General features: G+C 44.1%; 1 protein-coding gene across 1 annotated transcript in view; it reads left to right on the top strand.

The window, feature by feature from the left end:
- Nucleotides 1–4,549: 4,549 nt before the first annotated feature.
- Nucleotides 4,550–20,982, top strand: part of ATP4B (ATPase, H+/K+ exchanging, beta polypeptide) — a 22,265-nt gene continuing 5,832 nt past the window's right edge. Inside the window, exons 1-4 of the mRNA XM_006883811.1 lie at nucleotides 4,550–4,661; nucleotides 14,961–15,089; nucleotides 19,066–19,179; nucleotides 19,399–19,598. Of these exons, the coding sequence (XP_006883873.1) occupies nucleotides 4,550–4,661; nucleotides 14,961–15,089; nucleotides 19,066–19,179; nucleotides 19,399–19,598 (555 nt within the window). The remainder of the gene's footprint in view (nucleotides 4,662–14,960; nucleotides 15,090–19,065; nucleotides 19,180–19,398; nucleotides 19,599–20,982) is intronic.

Here is a 20,982-nt window from a genome sequence, read left to right as displayed (position 1 = left end):
GTTGTAAGGAGAGACAGGTCTTTGGAGAGGGACATCATGCTGGGCACAGTGGAGGGACAGCGCAGGAGGGGAAGATCCTCTATGAGGTGGATTGATTCAGTGACTGGGGTAATCTCGATGGGTGTGTCAGAGGCAATGAGATTGGCACAGGATAGAGCACGGTTTAGGGCTGTTGTACATAGGGTTGCTATGAGTCCCAAACGACTCGACGGCACATAACAACAACAACAACAAGAACTGTTCTTCAGAGATGAAAATAAAAAGAAGCAGCAAAGAATGACATTTATTCTACATACATTGGTTTCTACACAAAAGGTCGCTGCACTTTCCTGTCCCAGGCCCACACTGCACTCTGCTGTCCCAGGCCCACAAGCTGTGAACAACTAGACTTTATCCTACCACCAAAATCTGCACTTTCACTGCCCTAAAGTTCTGAAATTGTGAATGCAGACACCTATATGGGAGAAAATGGATAAGATTGATTCAGTAAGATATTGTTATTGTTGTATACCATAGAGTCTGAAGTGACCAATAGCTGACCCCCTGGTGGGTTTTCAGAGGCTTAAGTAATTGCACAGGAGGAAATTGTCCATTCTTTTCCCATGGAGCAGCTCGTGGCCTCAAACCACATGTCTTTGGGATTATAGAGCAGCTTCTTGCCACTAGGCCACCAGAGATTAAACCATGATAAAAACCTCTTTCCATTGAGTTGATTTCAACTCATTGTGACCCAGAGGACAGAGGACGACAGCCCTATAAGCTTAGCAAGGCTGTACATCTTTACAGACTGGAAGAAACGGCTACACCTTTCTCCCACAGAGCCATGCTGGTGGGTTCAAACTGTTTATGATTCAATTAGCAGCTGAGTGTTTAACTAAGGCACCATTAAGGTTTACTTAATTATGTCCATTTACTGACAAATTATAAATCATTTGGAATAAAGGAGAATAATGGCTAGAGGATTTTTTTTTTCATTACTGTCATCACAAAGAAACCTTCAAAATTTGGCTAAATGGGTTGGAATGCCTTTACATAACAACAAGTGAGGTTCCTGGGTTTTTTCCTATGTTACTAGGTGCTTTTGAGTTGACTGCAATTCACTTCTATCCTGTGTAGAGCAGAATGAAACCCTATCCAATCCCACATGCACTATGCTTACAATCTCTGCTGGGCTTAAGCCTACTGTTGCCATCATTGCATGAATCCATATCATTGATGGTCTTCTCTTTTTCACTAATCCTCCACTTTTCCAAGTGTGAGGTCCTTCTTCAGGGCCCAGCCCCTCTTGACAATATGCCCAAAGTATGGGAAATGAAATCTCACCAACCTTTCTTCTAAGGAGCATGCTGGCTACACTTCTTCCAAGATAGATTTGCTTGTTCTTTTGATTGTTGTTAAGTACTGGAGAGGTGAATACACTCATAGTGACCCTGTGAACACTGTCCTATCCTGTGCCATCCTCACAATCTCTGACACACTCAAGCCCATTACTGCAGTCACCGTGTCAACTCACCTGGTCGAGGGCTTTCCTCTCCTTCACTGTCCTCCATCTTTCCAAGCATGATGTCCTTCTCCAAGGAATAATCTCTTCTAGCAACACGCCCAAAGTATGTGAGACAAAGATTCATCATCTTTGCCTCCTAAGAGCACTCTGGCTGCAATCTCTCCAAGACATATCTGTTTGTTCTTTTGGAAATCCATGGGATTTTTCAGTACTGTTCTCCAATACCACAGTTCAAAGGCATCAGTTATTCTTCTGTCATCCTTATTCACCATCCAGTTCTCAAAGGTATAGCAAGTGACTGAAAAAGACCATGCTCTGAATCAGGCACACCTTAGTCTTCAAACTGATATCATTGCTCCTCAATAATTTGCACAGGTCCCTAAGTGCAACATTTCTCCTGATTTCCTGACTGTTGGTACCAAGTATATTGATTGTGGATCCACATAAGATGGCATCATTGACAGTCTCAATCTTTTCTCCATCTATCATGATGTTGCCTATTGGCTCAGTGGTGAGGATTTTTGTTTTCTTGACATTGAGATGCAATTCCTGTTGAAGGATGCAGGGTTTAACCTTCTGTAGCAAGTACTTTTGGTAGTCTGTCATATTCATTATTCTTCACCAACATAATAATTTGAAGGCATCAGTTCTTCCATTTTCTTTATTCACTGTGTAACTTTCAAAGGGACATGAAGCATTTGAAAATATAATCTAAGTCAGGTACATTTTAGTCTATAAAGTGATGCTCTTGTTCTTGCACATTTTTCAGTGTCCATTATTTTAATCAGATTAGAAATCTCTTAAAAAGGCCCTGAGACAAAATGTTTATGACCTTGTCTGTCAACATAAATGTAGATATGGGTATTTTAGATGTCTCCATAACACCTAAATAAAACGCACTCACACACACACACACACACACACACACACTCACACACACACCCTCTAAGTGGTTCATACCTGGTTACACATTAAAACCATCTTTGACAGGAGCCCTGGTGGCCTAGTGGCAAGGAGCTGCACTGCAACTCTAAAGGCACACAGTTCGAATCCACCTGATGCTCTGGCTGGAGAAGGATGGGAAATCTCCTCCTGTGCCAGTTGGATCCAACTCGATTGTACACAATAAAGGGGGCTAGAAAGGGGGGGGGAACAAACAAACAAAAATAGCAAACAACCTATATGTGACTGTAAATGTACTGATGTCCAGACTACAGGGAAGAGCAACTAAAGCAGGCTCTCTGGGGATGCAACCAGGTCTCCAGAGTTTTTACAGCTCCCCTGGTGACTCCAGTGTGCTACCCAGGCTGAGAATCATTGGCCTGTTCAGTCGTGATCCCTCACTAACAAGCCCGAGCACCACCTCAGAGTGCGCTGGTAATGCACCTAGCCCACTCAATCAGACCTGCAATTTATAAAGATTCCCAGGTGATTTGTGTTCACATTAAAGTGTGGAGAGCATCTCTCTATACTTAATGGCTGTAAGTTCCTCCAGAGAAACAGAAAGGTCCTACCAGAGCTTCTACTCCTTCTTCTTCAACAATGAATCCAAGAGGACAGGTTCATCATAGTGAAAGTGAGCATCAACATGTGGGGGTGAAGAAAACTTTCTGGTAATTCTGAATCTCTTGACTTAGAAAAACCTTTTCTAGCTCATCCTCAATACAACGTTTAAAAGTGGAGCGCACCTGTTTTCCTCACACATTGACTCTGTTTCAGCTTTGATTCACCTACCTGCCCTCAAAAAAGCATCCTTTCTAAGGATGAGTGAGTGAGAGGTACCGTTAAGTCTTAGCTGACTCACAGCTGAACCTCACAGCAGGTTTTCAGAGGCAGTAAGTCACATCGGAATGACCTGCCCACCTTTCTCCTCAGAACAGGGGGTGGATTTGAACCATGTGCCTTTGGGTTGGAAACCCAGCTCCTTCCCATTTGACCACCAAAGCTCCCTAATGAATGAGCATACTATTTACTAATAATCTTATAAATTACCACTTCTTTTCCAAAGAATGCCAGTTAATAAGAATGACATCTATGAGGCTCATTTCTAGAGCACCAGTAGGCAGCATGGTCTGTAGGGCATTTGCGCAGCTAACGACCGGGCTGCACTGCTCTGCCAATGTGAATCCACCATTGAGTCCCATGGAGAAAGGTTGGCAATCTCCTCCAGTGCAATTTATAGCCCCTGAACCTAATGGAGGGTCACTATGGTTCAGAATCCACTTGACAGCAGTGGGGAACATGAACATGTATCCCCATATTTAATCCTCTTAATAGCACTGATGGTCTAGTGGTAAGGGGTTGCCTTGCCAACCCAAAGGCAATTTGAATCCACCAGTTGTTCCAAGAGAAAAAAGATGGGCGTTCTCTTTAAAAGTATTTTACAGCCTCTGAAAACTCACTGGAGGGTGAGCCATGAGCTGGCTGCAACTCAATGGCAAAGAGTTTGAGCTTAAAAACTTTGTAAGGTAGATGCTGTTTTACTTGAAGAAAGTTGGGCCTCTCAGGTCAATAGTTAGCTCAAGGTCACAAACTTACTGAGTATAAGGAAAACAAAGATTCAAATTCAGGTCTGTTCCAGCTCTGGCATGCTCTTTATGTTTTCTTCCTGAATGAAATAATCCAACAAGGCAAAACTTAGTGAGTACCTGTACATTTCAGACAAGAAAAGAATTTCTCCTTGGTCATTATCAGAACCGATAAAGGGAGCAGTCAAGGGCACCCCAAAAGGTAGAGGAGTGGCAGGAAACATGTGGCTACCAGCCTGGGTTTGCTCAGAGAGACAAAGTAGAAGGGCACCTGATAAAAAGAGAACCTTCCAGTGTTAACAGTGCGCACACGATCCCCCCTGTTTGGAAAGGCGATAGCTGAGGGCGGACGAGAACACCTCTCCGGTGCTTTCCCTGGACTCTAAATACCCACAATTCCTTTGACCTCTAAAGAAGGAGACTATAAGACCGAAAGGAAGGGATTTTCTTTTCTCAATCTGCGGCACAAAGAGACTCCCATTCTTCAAAAGGGGGAAAGTTTGTGAAATAAGGGACAATGGCTGCTTTGCAAGAAAAAAAGACCTGCAGCCAGAGGATGGAAGAATTCCAGCGGTACTGCTGGAACCCGGACACGGGCCAGATGCTGGGACGCACTCTGTCTAGGTGGGGTACGTGCTGATTGTCCGGCGGGGGGTGGTGAGGGTACTGTGAAACTGTCCCCCAGTGGGCTCCAGGCCTGGGGACTGAGGGTGTGATGCCAGAAGGGAGAAGGGACAGGGCTGTGCTGAGACACATCCAATGAAGGTTCTGGAACAAATGAAATCAGGAACGAAAGATCAAGTTCTTAGGAAAAGTTTGAAGCCTGGGTTCACACATACAGGTATACAAATGCCAAAGTTCTGCCACCAGCTGTGTGACTTCAGGCATGACCTTACCACCTGGGCTCCGTTTTCAAGGGAAGGTTAATAAAAGGGGTTTAATCTGATTATTTGGCATATAAAAACAATAATATACTATGACAGTTTTGGAAGCAGGAGTGGCATCCACTTCCTAAATAACATGCCTCTGGGAACCCTATGAACTTTGATAAATGTCAATAGTTGTAGAGGGGCTTTAAGCCTTTTGTGCATAGGGTCGCTATGAGTGGTGTTTGACTTGAAGGCAATCAAGAACACAACAATCTTATTATTGATTATTAGGGCGCTCTGGTGGCTTTGTGGTAAGGTGTTGAGCTGCCAACACAAAGGCACACAGTTCAAATCCACAAGCTGCTCTTACTACCTTTGAACACTCATTGCAGAGTCAGCTGTGAGTCGGTTCTGACTCAACAATACACACCACCAATCTGATATCTCACAGCTCCATTTCCATTCCAATATGCAGCTTGTGAGACTTCAGAGAACCAGCCTCTGCCTCCAAATGTCCAGCCTAGTATGTGAGATCAGCCTGTCCAATGCCATGTTTCAAGCAGATAATCCTGTTTAAGTAGAATTTTGTAAGAGGTCATGGTGGTTCTTTGGTCAAATAGATTTGGGACATGAGGATTTATTGACTTAAGATGATAAACAAGTTGCTTTATTTCCAGGCTTCCCCAGGCTCTTAACATGCTAACGTGTACCACTGTCTGTGAGTTGCCCAAACCTGTTTGGCATAGGATCCCTTTCTTTCAAGGGTTGTTGCTGGGTGCCATGGTGTTGATTCAGACTCGTAATGACTCACGTGACAGAGCAGAGCTCCTCATGGAGTCTGCTAGGCAGTGATCAGTAGGGAAGTGGATTGCCAGGTCTCTCCACTGCAGAGCCTCTGTGAAGGTTCAAACCCCCAAACTCTCGGTTATCAACTAACTGCTTAACCGTTTGCACCACCAGGATCATTCTTTTAAGGGTGCACCTCTTCAACAATGTTCATTAGTGTTCTGCAGTCGGCTGAGGAGACACAGGTCCCACAGGCAGGCCGGAGCTGGCCTAGCTCCCTCATCCTTGCACAGGGAGGAAGGAAGTCACCGAGGTCTCTTCTTCCTTCAGTTCAAAGTACAAGTAAAGACCTTCTCATAGAGCATTTCATGAGAAGGGACAGCACTTGAGAGCTGTTCACAGGCTTAGCTTTTTAGGTATTATTACAAGAGCAGAGATTTCCTTATTAAGGCAAGTCTCTAAAGAACAAAAGGTACCTCTGAATCATCACCTACCGTGTATGCCTCATTGACAAAAATAAAATAAAATAAAATAATTTTTTTTTAAATCTCTCTTCCAGCCATCCTAAGCCTGACAATGGAATGAGTTCTCTACCCCAATTTAATTTTAGGAAAGATGTTACTAGGACAAAAATTACCCAGACAACTCTTTGCTTTTGGTCTAAAAACATACTGACGGGAGGGGGACAGAAATGAAATTTCTGTCCTCTGGTCACCTGGTTGGTAGGGAAAGGTACTGAGAAGACCTCGCTTCTGTAGCGGTTTGAGTGTCCCAGTGGCCTCACACCATGGGGACTGGCAGTCTCTGCTCATGTGACTTAGAGCCGTGGAAACCCACTGAACCCAACGGGGGCAGCTGTGAGTTGGCTCTGCCTCCACAACAGTTGGGGTGTGGTGGGGTTTGGGTTTTTGTTTGTTTGTTTTGGAAGATTATTTTTTTTCATTTAAAATGAAACAATAGTTGGGAGGGAGTTTCCCTTTTTAAAAATGAAGCATGATTTAAAGATTATTTCCTTCTCCCACACACCCTACAGTAATGCCGTTTGACTACCAGCCTAAAGGTTGGCAGTTCAAACCCAGCAGAAGAAAGTCTGTCGCTCTACTTCTGTAAAGTTTACAGCTAAGAAAAACCCATGGTGCAGGGCTCCTCTCCTCTGTGATCGCCAAGAGTTGGAATGGACTTGAATTGTTTGCAGTGTTTTAAAAAATGAAAAATGTGATACTGGTTTATTGCCAATAAAGTGAGACCTTGCACAAGCCATGTGAGCAAGGAACTTAAGAGGCAAAAGGCAAGAGAACAAGTAAAGCTTTTTGCTCTCTTACGCAGCATCTTTCAGGAAACAATAACAAACCTTAAATTCAGAATTACAGGAAAAGAGTGAAAGCGAACACAGAAATTCATCTAATGTGGCCAGTGTAAGGTGGTGTCTCCATTCTCTTTTCTGGAAACAGTTCTATCAGCACTGTCCATCTTGAATTATTTTAATATCATTACTCCTGTTCCTGGTGTTCATGCACAGGGTATATATACTCTTCGGGGTTTGTGGCTATGCTGCTCCCACACAATTAAACAAGGTTTAAGTCCCTTGGACATCTGGTAATTTATACTGGCCATGGTCTGGTGTTATATATTCTTAGGCTTAACAAGCTGTGAGTTAAAAGAGTTGTTATGAAGTGTATTAGAAGGGTTAGCAGGCTATAATTTAGGTTGGGAGCAGGACGCAAGCCCTCGGTGCAGACAGCTTCTCCAACCTGGTATCAGGCCTTTTGACCATTAGGTCAGTGTTACAAGGTTCTCTTAGTCCTGCCAGTTATGGTGTCACCCCACGGTCCTACTGCAAGCTTGGGGAAGGCCTCTGGCTCTGTTTCTATGGGGCAGTAGTCCCAAGGTCAATTCTGTCTCACATTGGGTCTCTGGTTCTCTGCTGCTCCTACAGGCTCCAGTGTGGCTGGCACAGGAGTCTCTGGCCCGGAAGGATGTGCACTGCTTCCTCTTCTTTGTTGGTGTTGAGATTCCCTGAATTGTTTGCTTTTTTGAGGGTTTTTGTTCATCTCATAGAAAATGTCAGGTTTCCAGGCCCAGCGCTATCGCCTGGCCCATGCCCTCTCTCACTCCCTGTAAGATCATGCTACTCAGTATAGTGCAGGTGGGGCAACAAGTTCAAACCAAGGGCCTGCTGAGGCAGAGGCTGCGTGTTGTGAGCTGTGTGGCAATGCTTGTGGACGATATAGTTCGAGAAGCACTACCCCAGGGCACTGTTCCTATCTATGTAGTTTGAAAGGGGTGAGAAAGAAAGAAAGAAAGTATAACCTTATTTCAACTACACCAGATCTTAGACAAAGCTGTATTCACATCCTGGAGCTCGTGGCCATTTGAAGAACACCTCCGGAGGCAATTCAATGGAGTCCAACCCCACAGCAATTTGCCGAGTACATACTGTAAACAAGGAGTCTCTGGGTAGTGCAAGCAGTTAAATGCTTGGCTTCTAACCAAAAGGTTGGCAGTGTGAATCTACACAGAGGTGCTGCCAAAGAAAGGTGTGGTGATCTGCTGGGGCAAAGTGTGTGTCTGACAATTAATAGCCTGGAAAAGCACCACAAAGGGAATTAGGGGGAGGGAAATAGGGAGGAAAGTATGCAGGAATAAATGAATGAAACCAATCTGTTCATAAATGTCCACTAGAAGTTTTTAAAAGGCCTGTAAAAACAAAACCCTTGTGGATCATAGTTCTCCTCTGATACAGGGACACCATAAATTAGAATGTGTGTGTGTGTGTGTGTGTGTGTGTGTGTGTGTGTGTGTGTGTGTACAAAACAGAAACTTTTAGTGTTAAAAGTGTTATAGAACCTCTTTCGTACAGCTCTAAAATCTAGTCAACAACAACAACAACATAATTCATTTCTGTGGAGTCTGACTAGTTGGAATTAGCAAGTTTCCAAAGCTATAAATTGCACAGGAGGGGGCTGCCCATCTCTCTCCCCTGAAGCAACTGGTGGATTTGAACTGACGGGGAAGCACTGTTTTGGGTTAGCAGCATTAGACCCTATAGAGCACAACAGTAAAGGAGACAAAAAAAAATCTCACTGCTGTCGAATCAAGTCTAACTCACAGCAACCATCAGGTTTCTGATGCTCGGCATCTTTACTGGAGGACACTGCCTCGTTTTCTCCCTTGGATTTGAACTGCCAACCTTTCAGTTAGCAGCCAGATTCATAACACACGGCACTAACAGGGTTCCTTAAAAGCCACAACACATATACCTGAATAACTAGTGCACCTTCAGAGATAATAAATGCTAAAAGAGAAATGGGAGCTCTGATGGCTCAGTGGTCACCAACAGAAATACAGAAGACAGGCAATTTTATTTGTTTGGAAGACAAGTAGTAAAACAATCAGAACAGCCTGCCAAAGTAAACAGGAGTCTGGAAGGCATTCTGGTAGGCAGAGAATGCGTGGTAGTGGGGAAGGGAGAGGACATTCATGGATAGAGAAGACGGTCTGTGCCGGGAGGCTGCGTCAGACTTAGCTGATTCCCATGCTGGGCAGGTCACTTGGTAAATGGCAATGAATAAAGGGTTCTGAGGGGTAAGTCCGAGTTCGAAGGAGCTGTATTGCCAGAGGAGCTACAGCCACACCCATTCAAAGGGTCTCCGGGCTGCCATGCCTCACAGAACATACTGGAACGGTTTCCACACAACATGTGGCTACTGTGTTTGAGGGGCACAGCAAGAGTCAAGGAAAGCCTAAGTCAAATAAAATTATAAAAGGATGGAGGAAGACCTTTTTACAAAACAGTTGGAACACCACGTGGTGGTGCTCTGAAAAGGACCCTGTTAATTATTGTCAAGGTCATTACTTGGGAGGTTACAGTTCCTCATCCTCTTAATGAAATGAAGTTTACTTGATGTTTTATGCAATTTGAGGGAGGAAGTGTTTTTGTTACAAAAGGTTGTATAAAAAAAAAAAACAAAACCCAAAAGGTTGTATGATAATAATTATAATAACTGATATATGTGCTTAGGACACATCAATTTTTATGCTGAAGAGTTTTCCCATATGTATAATTTCCTTCTTGTGATAACCACATCACTAGGAACTACTCTCATCTCTACTTTGCAGATGGGGAAGCTGAGGTACAGAAGCTTTAAGCCACTTACCTAAGGTCATACAAGAGCACAGGCTGGCTGGTCTCAAAGCCACTCTTCAAGCTACTGTGTTGTACTGTGGTCCCTCCAATATTGCTTCTGAAATCTTCTTTTTACATGTAAAGACAGGGCCCTGCCTGCCGTGTGTGGGTGCTCAGCCCGGGGCAACCTGAAGGCAAGTTGGGCAGTTGCAGACTGCTGTCAACACCATTCATGGAGATAAACTGCCTGGGCCGAAGTCATAGCTCTGCACTGGGCAAGTTTAAGGGAAGCCTTTTTAAGCTCGGTTCCCTAATCTGTGAATACCGGTTGATGAGTCTGCTTTATAGAATTGTGAGGATTAAACGGGATGATGTGTGCAAAGTGCCTGGTAAAAATTGCTGTGAGCTCTCTCCGCCATCTTCATTGATACACGAACTGATACAACATCATGGCTAGGACCTCTCTCAATAACTATTAAACATAAAATGTTGTTGTTGTTGATTGCCATCGAGTTGAGCACAACTCATAGCAACCCTATGAACAAAAAGCCTGAAGCCTTTCTATAAATAACTATCAACATTTATCAAAGTTCATAGAGTTTCCAGAGGGATGTTGTTTAGGAAATGGATGCCACTCCTCCTTCCAAATAAGAATAATAAGAATTAATTTTCAAGAGTTGTAGACTGCTAAGAGAACAAACAGGTCTGTTCTGGAGAGGGTGAAACCAGATCACTTCTTGGAGACAAGAATTTTGAAACTCTGTCTCATGTACTATGGACATGTTTGCAGGAGGGACCAGTCCTTGGAGAAGGATACCATGCTTGGAAGGGTGGAGGTACGGCACAGGAGAGGAAGACCCCAGATGACATGGATTGATACAGTGACTGAGGTATTGGAGGCAGGTGTGTTGTAGGCAGTGAGACTGGCTCAGGATAAAGCAAGTTCAGAGCTACTGTTCATAGGGTCACTGTGAGCCAGAGTTGACGGCATATAAAAACAACAACAGGTACACATAATGATTATTCTGTGCCGGGCAAAGGAGCTCTGGTGGCTGCTAATCAAAAGGTCAGTGGTTTGAATCCACTAGTTGCTCCACAGGGGAAAGATGGACAGTATCCTCCCATAAAGATTTATACCCTCATAAACCCAGTGGAGGGTCACTATGAGTCAGAATTGACTCAGAAGCAATGGGTTTATGTAGCAGTCAGGTCTGGTGGCTCAGTGTTAAAAGGCTCAACTACTGACCTCTAAAAGAAACCTGGAGAAACAGGTCAGTGGCTTAAACCTGCCAGCCAGTCTACTTGAGAAGGATGTGGCAATCGCTTTCTGTGAAGATTTATAGGCTTGGGAATCTTGTGAAACAGTTTTACTCTGATCTACAGGATCCCTTAGTTAGAATCAACTAAGTTGCAGTGAATTTCCTGTGCTAGACACCGAAAGGAAAAAGCAGTTAGCAACACACAAGAATTTCTACTTTTCACAGTGTTTACTTGCATTCTAATTGGGAGAGATAGGTTAAGTAAGAGATGTCAGACGATAATTTGATGGGAAAAACCAAAGCAGAGGGTACAAGAAGAATGCTCACAAAACCCCACCTCATCTTCCTTGTCAGAATCAGCTCAGAGCTGGCCCTGCATTTAGGTTCGGGGACTAGAAACTACATGAGAGGTTGTCATTGTTGTTATGTGCCATCGAGTCGCTTGTGACTCATAGCGACCCTATGTACAACAGCCCTAAACCCTGCTCTATCCTGTGCCAATCTCACTATCTCTGACACATCCACCACAATCACCCCAGCAATTGAAGCAATCCACCTCATAGAGGGCTTTCCTCTCCTGCACTGTCCCTCCACCCTTCCAAGCATGATGTCTCCCTCCAAGGACCAGACCCTCCTTGCAACATGTCCAAAGTATATTAGACGAAGCCCCAGAGTCCTTGCCTCCAAGGAGCAGCCTGGTTTAACCCTCTCCAAGATGAATCTGTTTGTTTTCTTGGCAGTGCATGGTACATTCAATACTCTTCTCCAGCACCACAGCTCAAAGGCATCAATTCTTCTATCCTCCCTTGTCATTGTCCAACTCTCTGATGCATAACAAGTGATTGCAAAGACCATGGCCTGTTATGAGACGCACCTTAGTCTCCAGACTAGTTAGTCTCCAGACTAACTGCTCTTCAGTTCTTTGGAGAGGCCCCTAACAGCAGACTTTACCATCACAATATGTTTTTTGATTTCCTGGCTGCTGGTGCCAAGACTGTTGACTGTGGAGCCAAGCAAACTAAAGCTGTGAACAATCTCTCACCATCCATCCTGATGCTGCCAGTTGGTCCAGTGGTGAGAATCTTTGTCTTCTTGACATTGAGCCTCAATCCACAATGAAGGCTGCAGTCCTTGACCCTCTGTAGCAAGCGCTTCAGGTCCTCCTCAGTTTCAGCAAGCAGGGTTGTGTCATCTGCATAATGCAGATTGTTGATAGATCTTACACCAATCCTGATGCCACATTTCTCCTCATAGAGCCCAGCCTCCTGCATAGTTTGTTCTGCATACAGGTTGAAAAGGTGTATTACCCATTTTTCTCCTGGGAAGTCACTGGAGGATCTGAAGTGCCAGAGAGGCTCAGTGTTTGAGTTAGCTGCACAACGACTACAGATTATGCCAAAAGTAACCTGGAAAGCCCCAGGAAATGAGGTTATGGAGGAATCTGGGGGAAGAACGTCTTTGCAGCTGAGGGAACAAGGCCAGGCCTTGTGGTGAGGATGTGCATCTAGACTCCTAACAGATTTTTTCCTCTTCCCACTTGCTGGTCCTTCCTTGCTGCCAGTTTGGAAACACAAAACTAAAGTGAGTCTAAAATCAAATTCATAAAAGAACACCATAATCTAATTTAAGGGCGCTCTGGTAGCCTAGTGGCAAGAAGCAGCGCTGCAATCCGAGAAGCATGTGGTTCGTAGTCACTAGCTGCTCCGTGGGAGAAGGATGGGCAATCTCCTCCCATGAGATTAACTGTCTCTGGAAACCTGTCAGGAGGTCAGCTATGCATCAATTCTGACACTATGGTACACAGCAACAACAACAGCAACAATTAGCTTATAAGAAACCCACATTTGTGCATATCAACACAACCCAAACATCTGCAACAGATATTCCCAGACCAAAGAAGGGAAAGGACAAGGACAGGAAATGTCTTCCCCTGGATTTTCTACCACAAGATGGCTTCCAGGCAAGGACTTACTGATAAGCATCGTGGCTCCTCAGATAAGGCCCAAGGAGACACACTAATGATACCAAGTTGGCCAGGGAGGCCCCACAGGAAGAAGCAAACTACTCCATGCCTTCAATGCGGCATTTCAGTCCTAACCCAGGGCCTCCAGCCTCCTGGCCTCCCTGGTAACACCCTTGTTTCTCACTGATTTGGCTCCTGTCCTTTAATTACGTTTAGGGTCACTGGAGAATGAGTCACTGGAGAGAATCTACACCCACATCAGGAGGAAAGAAAAGAATGGGCCCACTTTATTATGGACTTTTCCACAAAGACAAGTCATAATAAACATAAAAGCATGTTCTTCCTGAGATTTTGTTCCTTACAAACATGTGCTTTGATCAATTCAAGTTGGATTAAAAATGGAAAGAGAAAATCTATTCTGTAACTGTATGTCAAGGAGTCACCTATTAAAAAAAAATGAAATGGTTATTTCCATTTGGTCTTCACTCTGTAAGGACAGAAATGTAAGTGTAACCAACTGAGATTGAATCCCACAACCAGGATTTTGGAGACCTTTATCTGGACAGCTGGCATTCTGAGGGAAATGTCTATTTCTGGAAAGAGCATTAGTTTTTAAGTATTCCCATTTTTCTTCTCCTCTTTCTGACATTAATACTTGAAGCAACTGTGCCTGGGCTGGATAGGAACTCGTCATTGTGTCTTTTAACTTGGTTTACTTTTTACATTGCTTTATTCCTGGTGGGGCTCTCATGGCACAGTGGTTAAACACTACCTGCTGGCCTGCAAGTTTGTGGCCTGAACCCACCAGCCAGAACCTCGGCAGCAGTGCACCTACAACCTCGGAAACCTCGGAAATCTTGTGGGCCAGTTGTATTTTGTCCCCTGGAGCTACTATGAGTCAGAGGTCAGCTTGACAGCAATGGGTTTTGTGGTTATAACATTGCTATTCCTTTCTCTCCTGGAAAAGAGAGGACATAGTTGGTCCACCAGCCACAAGTGGTAATACTTGATAGGTGTCCATGACAGACAACCCTTGAGATGTTTCTCAGATCATTCACTAGTGTTTGTTGTTAGGTGCCATCAAGCACTACCACGCATGGTGACCCCAGATCTCCCTTGCCTCGTCCTCACCATCTCGGGTATGTTTGAGGGCATTGTGAGTCACTGTGTCAACCCGTGATGAGAGTAAAAAGACAAAAACAAGGCATTTCCACAAAGACAGAAGCTATGTGAAGTGTTCTGAGCTCACAGATCTGTATTTCAGTCCTGTTGCACCACTGAACTAGCTGTGACCTTTGGCAGGGAATCTCCTTAACCTCTCTAACCTGTTTCCTCTCCCAAATGAAATGAGGCCAACAATAAGTCCTTCCTCAGAATTAAGACTGAGGTCGTGCCTGTATGCCTGACACATAGCAAGTGCTTGCTTGTGTTTGTTGTTGCTATTAGTATAAAGTATCAATAGTTATAAAGTGTAATTAAGACTGTTCTTAAAATGTTAACTGGTATGAAGACAGGTGACATATTGTCCAAGTCCATTCATATGAAATATCCAGGGTAGGCATATGATGGAGGCAAAAAAATAGATGGGTAGAGGGTTGCCAGGTGCCTACAATTGGGTGTTGGGAAGCAATCACTTAATGGGTACAGAGTTCTCTTTGGGAGAAATTATACGGAACAAAGCGTGGTGATGTTTGCACAACCTCAAGAATGAGCTAAACTACTACTTAAAATGGGTCAGCAAAAGAGAGGAGGAGCCTCAGGGGGGCGGACTGACCCAGTGAACAGTGAGCGGAAGTGTATCCAAGAGGTGAGGACGGCCCAGGACAGGGACAGAGCTGCTCTTCTTGACTCAACATCATCTAACAACAGCCCACTTCAAAAAATGGTTTTTTAAGGCTGCTTCTCATACTGTTTTCTCTTCACAGTGTGGATCAGCCTCTACTATGTGGGTTTCTACGTGGTGATGACAGGGATCTTCGCGCTGTCCATCTACACGTTAATGTGGACAATCGACCCATACACGCCAGACTATCAGGATCAATTAAAATCGCCAGGTAAATATTAGCCCTGACTTGTCCGGTCCACTATCAAATGCCAGAGAACAGAAGTCCCGGACACTGATGCCCAGGGCAGATCTGCAGCAGCAGCAGAGATGTCTTTCTCTCATTGCCCATCGAGTCAGAACTGATTCACAGCTGACTCTCTGCTGGGTTTCTGAGACTGTAAATTACATGAAAGGAGGTGGCCTCTTTCTTTACCACAGAGCCCTTTATGAATTTGAAGTCCCTTAAAGGCACCTGGTTTAAATCCACCTGCGGCTCCATGGGAGAAGGATGGGCAGTCTCCTCCTGTTTGATTTACTGCCTTAGAAAACCCACTGGAGGGCCAGGGATGGGTCGATTCCGAGTCTATGGTACTCAACAACAGCATAGCTCTCTGTGGACTATGCTACCAGCGTTTCCTGAGCAAGTCCTGAATATACTCACTCAGACAAAATCCTTCCTCCTCAGAACGCAGCCCAGAGAAGACAGAATTTGCTTGTGCCCACAGGCAGCTGGGACAGTGGACAGTGGAGTGACACTGTACACCAATAAAGGGGCTTTGTGCTCATGTTTGCAATGACCCCAGGAGGGGGCCACCTCAGCTGCCTTGGGGAGTAGAAAAGATTCCTAAGTGTGTGGAAGGCCACTCCATTTCTTTCAGTGAAGGAGATGACCCTGAATTATAAAGTCTTATTTTGACTCTAACAGAAGGATTTCTTTGTTACAGATGGGGGTGTGAGGAAATGGGATTTATACTCTCTTAATTTACATGCACATAAAGAATTTCTGAGAAAAGAGACAAAAATACTTTTAACAGAGGATAGACCCAGCCAATTAGGGATGAAGGAATTAGAGGGAAAGAAAGGGGTTCCACTTTCCATGTAATGTCCTTCAGTACTGACTCGCTCTGTTCTGTGGTACTAAATCTCTTTCACAATGATTAGATACAACTCAAAAAACACCCTCTCTAAGACAGACATATTTGTTTTCTTGGTGGTCCATGATATGTTCAAGACTCTTCTCCAGCATTACGACTTGAAGACATTGATTCTTCTTCTATCATCCTTCATCATTGTCCAGGTCTCTGATGAATAGCAAGTATTTGAGAAGACTATGATCTGGTTTGGGTGCACCTTAGTCTCTAGACTGACAGCGTTGCTTCTCGGTGCTCTAGAAAGGTCTCTGACAATAGATTTTCCCAGTGCAATTTGTCTTTTGATTTCCTGGCTGCTGGTGGAAAGAGTGTTGTGAAGCAGAGCAAGCTGTAATTGTTAACAACCTCAATTTCTTCTCCATCTATCATGGTGCTGCCAATTGGCCCAGTGGTGAGAAACTGAGGAAGACAATTTTGAGACTGGACTGAATTACAAAGAACAGAGTCATGTTAGGCTGACTTAATGTACTGTTTCGTTCTGTTATACATAAGGTTGCTAATAGTTGAACTGACTATAAAATCTTAACAATAAAACACGTAAGAAAAAAAAATCAGGAAAAAAATGCAAAAAAACCCCACCCCAAATTCAAAACAGTACATTTTCTTGGTGCCCCAGACACTGTCCCGTAAATGACAAAGGATCCAGAGTAAGTTCAAGGTCAGGCCAATGAGGTCAAGACAATAGACTGAGCATACCTAGGTTCTGGGCTATCCAGCCACCTGCCAGCTCCCCTCACTTGTCCAAAGTCCACAGCAGACCTTTGACTCAAGAGCTTGGCCTTTCAAACACTAGGCCACACAACCATCAGACATGCATGCAATCTGTCTCGACCAAATCCACCCAGTTCTTCATTCACAGATAGAAACCCATGATTAAAGATTCTCAGACAACCTGGGCATGGAATGGAGCAAGAAGAGAAAAACCAAGAAGAACAAGCAACACTGCACATGGAAGTCGTTGATGTTATGTGGCATTGAGTCGACTGAGACTCATAGTAGCCTTGTGAGCAACAGATTGGAACGAAAGATGCAGCATTCGTTGAAGAGGATATGAAAATGTAAATATGTTTTAACTAGCACAGGACATGGAAACAAAAGCAGTCCAAGAAAAGAGATTTAGAAATTAAGACTACAAATGCCAAAAATATTGAGAGATCACGGTAGATTGCTGTTGTTGTTATGTACCATCAAGTTGACTACAACTCATCGTGACCCTGTGAGCGGCAGGTCTGAGTCTTGGCCTGTCCTGTACCATCCCCACCACCTCTGTGACTGAGCAAAGGCTTTCACTGTGTCCTCCTTATGTGTAACATGGTAGATCAGGGATGGCCACAGCCAAGTGGGTGGTCAGGAGTCTGCAGGTGAGCAGAGATCTCAGGACAGAGAGCCAGAAGACAGCACAAGGGACAAAAGTTCAAGCGTTTGCTTACAAATGAAGACAGGAACTCTCAAGAGCCGGGGAGTGCTGAATGGACTATAGACTAGTCAGTCAAGTCACACAACAGAATAGTATGCAACAGTGGCCAAAAAGGTAGAGCAAGCTGATTTGAAGTGACTTGGACAGAGGTTTACAATCGGCACTGATGTCGATGCTGTGAGGTGCTGTCCTGCCAGCTCTAACTCAGAGAGATCATAGTATGATAGGAGGGAACACTGCCTGGCCCAGCACCACCCTCAGAATCTCTGCTGGACTTGAGTGTCCTGTCGTGGTCACTGTGTTACTCTATCCTGCTGAGCTATTGATATAACAAATACATGTACATAATACAGACAATTCAGACATGTCTACATCATTGTATTTATGGAAGCAAAATGTCTTTAAAAGGTGCATACTTAGTTGCTGAGATTGGGGAAATGGATTCCTTTTTCTACTCTTCTGCATTTTTCACTTTTAGAAATGTACAGTGAAAATGTTGCAGAATTGCTTTTGTTCCATACGAAAACCAGTGATGATTTATCAAACGTGCGCTGAAATACAGTTTCATTTAGAAACTCCATTGGACAGTTACCACTGTTAACAACAAAAAGCACAAGTCCAACTGAGGTAAAGCTCAGGCAGGCAAAAGAAAAGGATGTCTTATCTTACAGCTGGACACTGCTCAGCACGAGGCATGACCTGGCAGCTGGAGGGCGGCCCTGCTCTGAGGAAGCGCTGTGCGTGGTCAAGAGGGAACCAAGATAGTCAAGAATCTCCTGTGGACACAGGAGTCACAGAGGACAAGCACCTCATGCTTCTACAAATAACATCTCGAACACACAGTTTTCTCAGTCATTGGATCCCAAACTCTCTCTGGCTCGTGACTATGAATCCCATCATCATCAGCAAAGTTTCGGGAGCCTTTAATCCTTCAGGGACTTCTGATGGTGTAGTACCTGGGGAGGGCACCAACTCAAAGGTCAAGCCTCTCCAGTAGTTGGAATCTAGTAGAAGCTCCACAAGAGAGAAAGCTGGGTGATTTCCTCCTGTTTCATTTACCATCTAGGAGAATTCGCTGGAAGCTCAGCTGTGAGCCAATTATGACTTGATATCAGGAAGAGTTCTTTTAAGCCTTTGGTGGTGGAATTAGCTAACATGCTCAGTTCCTAACCAAAAGGTCAGACGTTTGAGTTCACCAAAATGTACCATGGAAGAAAGGCCTGGGCAACCAACCTGTGGTGCCTACTGTACTCTGACACACACAGGTCCACCATGAATCAGAATCAACTCATCGGTAACCAGTTGAGAGTTTTAGGATTTTCATTGCAAACTGCAATATGGCCTTTTCTCATAGTTTTGCTATCAAGTCTAACTCAATTTTTACCAAGAGAGGAGGGCTGGTTTTCCAGTGTCTGCACATGGAGTTTCCTTCTGGAAATCTGGAAGAGAATTAGAAAAGGTGAGCCCTAAGATCTATGATATCCATGGACACTTACTACAGAACTTTGATCCAAATCATCCAAACTTGTAAAGACAGAACATTTCCATAGTCTATTCATCAGTTTCATAGCAAAATTCTCGGAGAGGGTGGACTTTGGTGAAAACAAAGTAAAAACTGTGATATGCTCCCTTTCCAGGGGTGACTTTAAGGCCAGATGTTTATGGAGAGCGAGGTCTGGAAATCTTCTACAATGTCTCCAATAATCGAACGTGGACAGACCTCACATACACCCTTCACAAGTTCCTGGCAGGTAAGATTTAAAAACAACACCCCCCGCCCCCAAACATCATATGTTTGGTTTGCATTGTCTAAGTTACACTCAGATACTCTGAGATCAAGCCAACTATCCAAAGGCTGGTCTGGATTAAGATCCTGTAGAGTCCAGCGCTGTGAATGAGCACAGCCAAGGATGGTGGTGGTAGACCCAGGGAGTCTGTTCATTTCATTCGTGCCTTTCTGATCTGGGCAGCCTATTCTCCAGCCGCCCAGGCGACCAACAAAAACTGCACTTCGGAGAGCTACTACATCCAGGATAGTTTTGACGCTCCCAACCACACCAAGTACTCCTGCAAGTTCTCTATAGACACGCTGCAGAACTGCTCTGGCTTGACGGATCCCAACTTTGGGTTTGAAGAAGGAAAGCCGTGCTTTATTCTTAAAATGAACAGGGTAAGTATCAAAAGTTCCAGGGTTAGAATTCAAATGTGGAAACTGCAGACAGATTGTGCAACAGTGGGGATTGTGGCGTCTTAACTACTGCACAGATATACGAATTAAAATACACAAACTGGGTTATAGTGTCCCACTCAGCACTTCTAGTAAGTGGCAGAGTGTGTATCTGAACCTTGCCCTATCCTGTGCATAAGCTCTGGCTAGAGCCCAGTGATATGGTTACTATGTCAACAAATCTCATCGGAAGTCTTCCTCTTTTTCTCTGATCTTCCACTTTTCCCAACATAATGATACCACCCCCCCCCCAAAGAATGGTACTATTTCCCAAAGTAGATGAGACAAAGTTTCACTATCTTACTTCTAAAAAGCACCATGGTCGCACTTCCTCAGAGACATGCCTCTTTGCTCTTTTGGCAGGCCAGTACTGTTCTCCCACAAGTAAAAGACCTAGATTTGTCTGGCATCCTTATTAATTGACGAGCTTTCAGATGCATAGGAAGAGAAGGGTATGAAATTCAATGACTTCATCTTACTTGGATCCACAGTCCATATACCCTTGGCACTAATAGTCAGGAGATCAGGAGATGCATTGCTTTGGGCAAGTCAGGGACATCTCCAAAATACTGAAGAGCAATGATGTCAGTTTGAAGACTAAGATATTCCTGATTCAAGCCATGCTCTTTTCAATCACTTGCTATAAATTTGAGAACCGGACAATGAATAAGGATGACAGGAGGAGAAGTGGTGCCTTTGAGTTGTGGTGTTGTAGAAGAGTTCTGAATATGCCACGGACTGCCAAAAGAACAAATAGATATCTTAGAAAAGATGCAGCCAGAGTGCTCTTTGGAAGCAAGGATAACAAAGCTTTGCCTTTCATACTTTGGACATGGTGCTAAGAGAAGTCAATCCTCGGAACAGGATACCATGTTTGGAAAGGTGGAGGGTCAATTTAAGAGAGGAAGACCCCCAACGAGATGGATTGACACAGTGACTCCAGCAATGTCATGAGGTGGTTGTGATACTTGACAGCACTTGACAACATCATACACTTCTCTTCCATTTTTTTCAATGTTAGGCATTGTTTGTGATCCACACAAATGCCTTTGCATAGTCAATAAAACAGCTAAGACATTTTTCTGATACGCTTTCCTTTCAGCCAGGATCCATATGACATAGGGTAGCATCAATCTAGCCATGGGGTATCTGCACGACTCCTGCATTTATTGCAGGTATCCATTCATTTGTTGATATGACATTGGGCTGTTCCTATGAGCACACAGAAGTGGTTTGTGTTTGAATTTTTTTTTTCAAATGTGCAATCTTTTTGTGCCTTGGTTCCATATGTTTTATAGGTAGAAAACTATGATATTGTGATGGTACC

This window comes from Elephantulus edwardii, unplaced genomic scaffold, assembly GCF_000299155.1.
Source record: "Elephantulus edwardii isolate Elephantulus edwardi_28Jun2011 unplaced genomic scaffold, EleEdw1.0 scaffold00030, whole genome shotgun sequence".
Taxonomy (NCBI): Eukaryota; Metazoa; Chordata; class Mammalia; order Macroscelidea; family Macroscelididae; genus Elephantulus; species Elephantulus edwardii.
This window is presented reverse-complemented; position numbering and strand designations above follow the sequence as displayed.